At 31.3% G+C, this 9,605-nt stretch overlaps 1 protein-coding gene across 1 annotated transcript; it reads left to right on the top strand.

The window, feature by feature from the left end:
- The first annotated feature begins 5,342 nt into the window (after positions 1-5,342).
- LOC139504485 (uncharacterized) lies at positions 5,343-8,695 on the top strand. Its single transcript, XM_071294589.1, has 2 exons — positions 5,343-5,416; positions 5,717-8,695. The coding sequence occupies exon 2, from the start codon at positions 5,733-5,735 to the stop codon at positions 7,443-7,445; it is 1,713 nt and encodes a 570-aa protein (XP_071150690.1). The 5' UTR covers positions 5,343-5,416; positions 5,717-5,732; the 3' UTR covers positions 7,446-8,695.
- Positions 8,696-9,605: the final 910 nt, after the last annotated feature.

Genomic DNA, 9,605 nt, shown 5'->3' with positions numbered 1-9,605 from the left:
CCATTGTCAGTGTATACTCCAACTTCAGGAGCACCATATACACTAACCCATATCTGCATGAATTTGTCAACAACTAACTGTGAGTCTTTTCTCCTGATAATAGCTGCTGCACTCAAACGGCTAAACAAGTCAATTATGTGCAAATAGTAAAAATTATGATCAATCTCATGTAAATCCATAGCAACAATTTGGTTCTTTAAAATGTTACATAGAAACAGAAGTAGTTGACTGTGAAATACCTCTATTATTGAGCAAAGATTCTTTGAAAAGAGCACAAACAGTTCTTGATCTCCATAATGATAAAGTGACAATGTTTGGAAAACCAGTTGATGTTCATTTCACCTCAAATGGTCATTATTGCATAAACATCAAAGACAGAAGAACTGGGCAGACCGATTCTGTAGTGAGTGAGGAGGAAATCCTGAAGGTAGATTCTGGATTCTCTAAGAAAAGAAAGAGGGATATTATATCAAAACTGCATAAACAATTTGGTCATGCCTCATCTGAAAAGTTGTTATCTCTATTGAAAAGTGCAGGCATCAACTCACATACCAAAAACCAGCCCAATATCTGAAGGCGTTTAGAATATACTGTATAAACTGTATAATGGTTTGTTGCGGATTGACGGAATGACGGAATTACGGAAAGACGGAATAAGGGACAAGGGTAAAACTATATGGCACCGACAACTTCGATGCGGGGCCATAAAAATGACATGATGTGTTTGCTTCAAGCTCGTTAGGTATAGGCAGTATCGAAAGTTTTGGCCTAATACAAACAAAGAAACCACATTCATATCTTTTTCATTTCCTATTCTTATCAGTCAAAAGATGTACATTATAGATCTCATAAAAAGGCATTAAACATTATACATACACCTAAACCCTCACCGAGATTTCAAAACTTTTGAACTCTGATTAAATTAAAGTTGATAGAAAATTGTTATAACATTACTTTAGTCAAATTGAAAACTGAAATTGTATTCTCAATTGTCACAAAGATTGTTACAACTTTAGAAATAACATAATCTATTTTATAAGATCTTTTTGAAAATTTCAATTAAGTTTCACAACACTATAAAAGGACACAATGATTTTTTTTGTTTATAGAGTTTTAAAATCAATTTAAAGTTAAATATCAAATAAATTTACTTCTTTCATTCCCGCAGAATCTGAACTAAAAATTGATAACATTTAAATACATTACAGACAGTTTCTTTATTCAATATCAAATTTTAATCTATTCTAAATTCAAATTCAAATATGTTCATTATGTTTCTATAAACAGGTGATGAAACATCATGTTACATTGCACCAATATTGGTCAATCAATCACACAAGCGTTAATGTGCATTTATTTTATTTTCCCTACATAAGTATCTGGTACAGTTTGAGTTGTACCAGTTTTAGTATACCCTTATAAAAATGTTTACAAAATTAGCATCATGCATAATTGATACATAAGCTACATAGTGGAAAGCCATGTGACACTTATAATATGCACTGTTTTCCAGAATTAAGGTGGTACCCAACACTTTCACTAAAATTAATTTGGCTCGTTTAATTTTCTTAAAATTTTGACAAATTATTTACTTGACCCTTTAACAAAATATATATAAAAAAAAAAAATTTGAACCAACCATTTTATCAGAAAAAATACACTGGTTAGGGTGCTATAAACAGTTTCGTACTAAAAACTAGGGGTATTTCCCCAGTGAGATTTACATACTGATGGAATTCCCTGCTATTTATATACCACTAAATGAAAAAGTTGATTGTTTTTTATGTTCAATGTGAAAAACATATATTGAAGTTCAATTAAAAAGCCACTTTTGTCAAGATTTAAAAAAAAAAAAATGTTTTTGTGACTTCCTACTATATGGGAGGCAACTCCATAAACAGCTGATTTTCACCTGTTGAAAAAAGCACTTTGATTTGTCAGGTAAGATAGCTCCTTTCGGAGCAGGCGAACGTAGGCTGAAACTACATTTTCTTAAATCAGCCGGATAAGCTCTTGGAAATGCATATTATAAGAAATCTCAAATATATGCACAGGTTACTGATCCGTGTGTCCAAAGGTGGTCTGTTTTTAAGGTTTTTTAGGGGGAAAATGCCTAATTTCCAGCTGATAACTTGTACCAATTTGCATGTTTAAACAAGAGATGTTGGATTTTTTTTTATTTATTCAGAAAGTTCATAGAATTATCTTTCCATTGATGTATAGATATCTATATAACTATGAATATCTGACTTCTGCATGATGGGTCCACTATTACATGCCCTGTTACAGAATGACGTCACGTAAAAAAATGTTGATTGCACCCTTATATAGCAGTTTGACAAACACCAATTTTGATCATTGAGAAGCTTAATATTCCCTTTACAACACGACGTAATTAAAACGTTTAGCTGATTTTACAGAGTTATCTCCCTGTAGTGTTAGGTACCACCTTAATGACATATATATAAACAACACAAATACAAATATCAGGCTGTTCAGTTTTCTCTTTTAAAAAGTTTACCATTTGTCATTTCGGGGCCTTATTTTCGCATTGTTGAAGGCCTTAGTGAGTGACTTATAGTTGTTTCTATTATGTCATTTGGATTCCTGTGGAAATTCGTCGCATTGGCAAACATACATTTATGTACCATGTCTTCTCATTTTCATACATACTAATATAAATATGTGAATACAAATACAAATATGAATTGAAAATGCATTCCATTCATCAGTTGGTCTCTCGTGGGGAGTTGTCTCACTGGCAATCGTACCACATCACCCTATACTTATATAACTAATAATGACCTCACAGTAAAATTGTTATGAACAAGTAATAAAAATTACAGATATTATATATCGTAAACTAAAAATCTAATTTACGACTGAAAGTTGATAATAATTCTCACATGATAAAGTAAAAGGTGTAATAATCAAACACTGTGGACAATGCTGACCACTTTAAATGACCGCTATCTCCAAGTTTGTTGTTTTCCCTTCTCGTTTAATTAAGTTGGGAGGGATCACAATCTAAGTTACACGGCGACATTGTAGTACAAAGGTTTTGACAAACAAAGATTATCACATTTCAAAAGAGTTTAACATTATGGCTTCACCTAAGAGAAAATTTAATTTAAACAATATTATTGAACACAAAAGTGTCTAAAGGGGTCACTGATCTCACTACACAACAGTTTGTACCCTAAACCTACATGGAGAGATTAAAGTCCAAAAAATCTATTTATTTTGTTATTATATTCTATATTTTACTGTTAAGAAAAAATATTGAAATAAGTTTCAAATGAATTCCATCAATCCTCAATAAACAAATAGATAAATTCATAAAGATAAATTTCTCCCATTTTTAACAATAAGATGTGCCTTTAAAAAATGTCCAGTGGTTAGTAATTAACAGTTATTGGCCCTTTTAAACTTTTTTGGATTCAAGCATCACTGATGAGTCTTTTGTAGACGAAACGCACGTCTGGCGTATATACAAAATTTAGTCCTGTTATCTATGATGAGTTTATATATTTAGGAGATAACTGAATTGTATTCTTGAAGCTTTAAAGCAGGCTTTCTACTGCAGTTTTACTGGTGCAAATTGAATCAACTTTTCAGAATGTTATAAATTCTATAAAAGAAGAATTAAAGATGCAAAATGTGAGTGTTTTGCTTATTACTGAAGAAATAACATGTCAATACACTCCAAAACTCAAAATGTTTGACAGACAGGTTCCATAAGAAAGAGAATTTTGCATTGTCACCTAATCAGAACCATTGATAAAAATTAATTGCAATAATTAGAATTCTTCGTTTAAAATGCCCCTTTTCAGGATCGTGATGACATACAATACTGGAACATAAAAAATTTCAAGACTTTGATATGATTACAGTTTGAAGATTCTGATGATCTTTAATAGTTTGAATAAAATATTTTTTTTTCTCAATCATCTTGTTTTCTACAGGAAAAAAATTCTGTAGCAAATAATGAATCAAACAGATACTAAAATCAAATTAAATTTTTACAAATTCCTTCCCCTAGACAAAATGAAGTCATAAATTATGCACAAGTATTCCAAGTTTGCGACACATGATCAATTTTAATTATACACATGGGAGACAACTCCACTTTAATAAAGTTAGATATAAAATTAAGATTTACAGAGTCAAACAAATGCTTTTCTGCGGATATTTCAGCATGTAATATTGTGTTTGTAGAAATCATCTATCATGGAGACGCATTATGATGATATATATTTTTGAACGTTCGTTCGTTAATATTTTTATAAAAACGTAGAATGAAAATGATCAAAGTAAGTATAGAGATCTTCAAACAAAGGTTTATACATCTATAAAATCATCATGAGATATCCATATTTCAACAGAACGAAAATGTGATCAAAAGAAGATAATAGTGGAACAAATAATATCTTTTTTGTCAGTAATGTAAATTTCTATGTGTATTATACAGTACTGTTGAATTATTTTATACTAATTTTTCAATAGTACAAATTTTTATATAAAAGTATGCATTATATAACTAGTCAGGCTTGAAAGCAATAAAATAATTATTACCCCTTTTCTCCCAAACTGTGCAGCTTGTAAAAATGTCCAACTACCTTACCTTTTCAGAATATTTAGTCTTACAATAGTAATAATTAATGAATATTATCAAGTTGTGACCATTTGAATTTTTTTTTTAATTTTCCCTTAAGACTTTAATCCCTTATGTACTATTTTTGGTCATGTTGATTGGATGACACGGTCATCAGATAAATTTTTCAATCAAGATGTTCGATTGAAAATTGTGGCCAAGTTCAATTTCTTTTGCCCAGGATATTAAAGTGGAGAATATTTAGGTAAAAGATTACAAAAATTTATGAATATTGACTATAAAGGGCAATAACTCCTGAACGGGTCAATTGACAATTTTAGTCATAATGAAATATTTGTAGATCCATTATTGCTGTTTAAAGTTTAATCTCTATCTATAAAAATATTTAAGATAATAACCAAAAACTAAAAATTTCCTTATATCTGATTCAACTGAAATTTTCAGGGCAGATAGATCTACCCTGATAATCATTTTCACCAACAGTCAGATTTTCTCTAAATACTTTAGTTTCAGGGATTAAAATACCCCTATGTTCTATTTTCAGCCCTCAACATCTACATCTGCAATTTTGAAGGACTCTCCATCACTAGATGTTTGTATAATATCTAGTTTTTTACCTTATAAAACCTTAGAAAGCCATTCAAAATATTTCAAATTTTAAAATATTTAACCTTTCAAATGTTGACCTTTAATTTATCTATATATAGATGTTTTATTCTAGGTAAATGTACTAGTTATTGGACATTTTACTTCCCTGTGGAAATTCCTTTGCTTAGAGCACCAACATTCAGAATTTATCAGGTAAAAATGTGTTTCTGAAATAAGTGGTATAACATTATGAGACAGCAATCCTACAACACAAAAACAAACAAATATTTGCAGGACAACATATAATATTAAATCTCAGCAGGAAATCCAATGTCTTTACTATCTTTGACAAGTACAGACACAGCTCATAGGGCATGTTTTATTTGTTATAATATAACATTTAATACCACTTTTTATTATGTTTTATCTTTTGATAAAATAGATTCCTGCTGCAGTTGCATTGATTAACTATTTTTTTTCAAAAACACTACTTTTTTTTACACTAAATTTCAGAAATAAAAGAGAGAATATGGCGTCCTTAGTTACAGACTGTTGTACCCTCTGTAATGATGATGGAACGTCTACAGAAGCTGTCAGGTGGTGTATAGAATGTGAGGTGTTCCTTTGTATAGATTGTGAAAAACATCACAAGAAGTTAAGATTGTCTAAAGCCCACAATACAATATCTACAAAAGACTACCACAATCTACCCAAATTTATGCAAGATATTAGTAGCCAGTGCAGAGATCACAAGAAGAAGTATGAACTGTACTGTTCTTTCCATGCCTGTCCCTGCTGTGTCATGTGCATCACAGATAAACACCAAAAATGTCAGGAAATGAAACCGCTGTCAGATGTCCTAAAGCAAGTAAAATCATCTGCCTCTGTACAACTTTTTGAAAAAGATTTGAAGGATGTAAAGGAAAATTTAGAGGAGATTATAAAATATCTAAACCGTAGGATTAATACAAGTACTGAACAAAAAACAAAAGCTGCTGAACAAATTCGATCTATGAGGAAGTCCATAGATGATTTCTTAAAGAAATTAGAACAAGAAATATTGAATGATCTAGATTCAAAACAATCAAAGCTGAAATCTAAGATGAACACTTTACTACAACAACTGAAGACACAAGCCAATCAGATGAGCCAATTGCAAAGTGATTTATCAAAAATGACAGAATATGCAACTGAGCTACAAATGTATGTCGGTCTGAGAGACATTGAGAAAACTACATCCCAAGCAGCAAAATACATAGAAGATTTAAAAAGTGGAGGCCCACTGGATGAAATTAACCTAGAACTAACCATCTCTTCTGAACTTCAATCAATTCTAAAAGATGTCAAATCATTTGGAGATATTAATATCAATACCAGCCCATTTACCCTTCAACTTAAGGCAGTGAGAAAAAATCAAGCACAGTACCTAGTTCCAACTATTCCTACAATTGAACAAATTAAGCCATCCTTCTTAAGACAGCTGACTATTCCACAAGATAGGAAGTTTATTGATATACGTGCCTGTACAATATTACCTGATGGTAAATATATAATTCTTGATTACCAAATTGATAAAAGTTACCTGCTGCTGTTCAGTAAAGATGGCATGTTCATGAGAGAAGTTGTGAAATTTACAGGAGGCTCATACAATTCTTGCTTTGTACGAAATAATACAGTTGCTGTCGCATTAGAAACAGAAAGACAGATAGCATTGGTGGATGTAGAAAAAAATAAAATTTGTAAATCAATTAACATTACTCACTACTGTGAATCAGTAGCAAGTGATGGTCAAACATTGGTCATTAGCAGTGGGGAGGAATTTAGTACAATAGTAAATCTGAATGATATGTCTCATACAATATTAGAAGGAGTTGTGGCATATCATGTTGCATTATTCAAAGGAAATATCTATAGTACTATTGTTATGGAAAACAAAGTCTACTGTTACAAAAGTACTGGAGAAGCTCTCTGGACATTTATGCATGATGATATTGTCCTTCCCAGAGGAATAACATTAGACAAGAATGGCTTTGTTTATGTAGTTTCTGAGAGAACCAATAGAGTTGTAGTAGTATCACCAGATGGTAAAACTTGTAAGATAATACTATCAGAGGCTGACAGAATCAAATCTCCCTATGCAATAGACATTGACAGAGAATCAGGAATTATGATAGTATCTGGTAAAATAAGCGCTGATAATGATGATAGTGAATATGAAACAGCTTTTGTTTATAAACTCTGAAATGTAATACTTTTAATTTTACAAATTAAAGTCTATATATTCAGACGTTATCTATATATACATGTATACATAATCTCTTGGATATACTGCTAGTAACAGATAAATTTAAAAGTTAAGAAGATATGGTTTCATTGTCAATGAAAAAAAAGATATCCACCAAAGTTAAAATGAAATGGATGTAAGCAATTATAGGCAACCAATAGCCTTCAACAATGACAATTAACACTGTATAGTCTTTAGTGTTATAATTTATACACCTCTGACCCTAAGACTTTACCCCCTTTCATAACAACTAAATATCAAGTCATTTTTACACAAACTAAATTGGTTTCTTTATAATGATGATCAAAATTACATATGCAAAAACGTCTGACACAGAATTATAACAAAACAATTTGGAAATTGAGAAAAAAAGCAGTCAAATATTTGAGTTAAAACATCATAAAGAACAATGTAAAGATACCCTCATTCTGAAGTTTCATACCTTAAATTCAAACTTAATTCAAAGAAGTGATCCTGATAATGTGATTGAATTGTTGCAACCTTATGTTATAGAATAGTTTTTGTATTTAAGGTTTTTTGGTATTTTTGGAAAATATTTTATTTTGATATAATATTAATAGGATTGAGTCGGAAATTATTATTTTAATTATTAACTCATTATGTGTCAGGTAAATTTTGTTCTGTCTAAGCATGTCCTTAATTACTAATGGCAAAAGTATTATAATTAGATTTATCTTTTAATTGGCTTAATTAAATTGACACTATTCTTATTTTTACCTTTGACAGTTCGAAGTAAATTTTGATTACTCAAATTACACAAATTTAAAGTTAGTAATATTCATCATAATTTGAGCTCTTATTAGAAATGCTATAAATTGTACAGTCAACTTTTTGAAATCATTGAAGTCACGATGTAGTCACAATGTAGTCAGGATGTAGTCACCAGTGTAGTCTTGTCGGTGTAATCCAGAAAGGAGTGCTTCCAAAGCCAACCAGGCTTAGTTACTGACAGGAGAAAGCCGTACTCAAAAGACAGCTCACAACACAACTGTACCTTATTCAAGCCAGACAACATTAACTTTGAATATTTCGAACATTTTGGACTTTAACTTAAACTGTGAATGGATTAGTGAAATTAGTGACGTAAATTTAGTTTTTGAATTATTTGGACTTTATTTGTTTGTAAATTGTTTTGGCATCATTATTATTATTTGGACCTGTGACTATATAAAATTGTTACAACTTGCTGCTTGCTTTATAGCTTAGCCTGCCATTGCTTAAGTCTTGCGAAAGACTGACCCCCTGTACCTTGGGCTGTGCATGTTCGATAGTCCCCCTTAAACTTGATGTGCATTGGCTCATGGTGACACTTTTCTTGAAAGACAACAAAGATGAAGTCCAACCTGCTACGTACATTATGACATAAATATAAGAAGATTCCTGCATACATGAATACAGTACCAGAAACCTTGCTTTAGGTGAAACAGTACTGTTGAATCAAAATTTGTAGCTGATTCCAACTATTCTGTCATTGTTGGAAAATTTAAAGAAAATCAAAAATCTGACAACAAGTGAAGATATGGTATGAATTTCAATGAGACAACTATCTACAAGAGATCAAATGACACAGAAAATAACAACTATTGGTCAAAGTATGCCTTCAACAATGAGTAAAGTCCAGACTGCAGAGTCAGTTATATAAGTTTTGAAACGAAAAATGTAAAACAATTCAAACTATTCAATTAAGAGTCAATAACCCAAAAATTGATTGTCACTTCCGAGCAAGTAGTTCCTGGCCTAATGAATACTTTTGCCTCATGTCAGATTAGCTCTATGATTTAGTTTTTGAGATATAAGCCAAAAAAACTGCATTGTATCACTATGGTCTATTTTATCCATGGCAGCGATGTGTTTTCACAAAACAGAAAAGAAAACACAAACTGTATACAAGGTGTTCTAAGGATCGAGTCAGCTTAATAAAATTGAGAAACGAAATGGGGAATGTGTCAAAGTGACAACAACCCGACCATAGAGCAGACAACAGCTGAAGGCCAGCAATGGGTCTTCAATGTAGCTTTAACTCCCACACCCGAAGGCGTCCCTCAGACAGCCCCTTTAAAAATATGTATACTAGTAGTCAGTGATAATGGAGGTCAT

The sequence above is a fragment of the Mytilus edulis genome, chromosome 14 (assembly GCF_963676685.1).
Source record: "Mytilus edulis chromosome 14, xbMytEdul2.2, whole genome shotgun sequence".
Classification (NCBI taxonomy): domain Eukaryota; kingdom Metazoa; phylum Mollusca; class Bivalvia; order Mytilida; family Mytilidae; genus Mytilus; species Mytilus edulis.
This window is presented reverse-complemented; position numbering and strand designations above follow the sequence as displayed.

Excerpts from the sequence above, each read along its gene's own strand:
- LOC139504485 (XM_071294589.1), top strand. The coding sequence starts at position 5,733 with ATGGCGTCCTTAGTTACAGACTGTTGTACCCTCTGTAATGATGATGGA.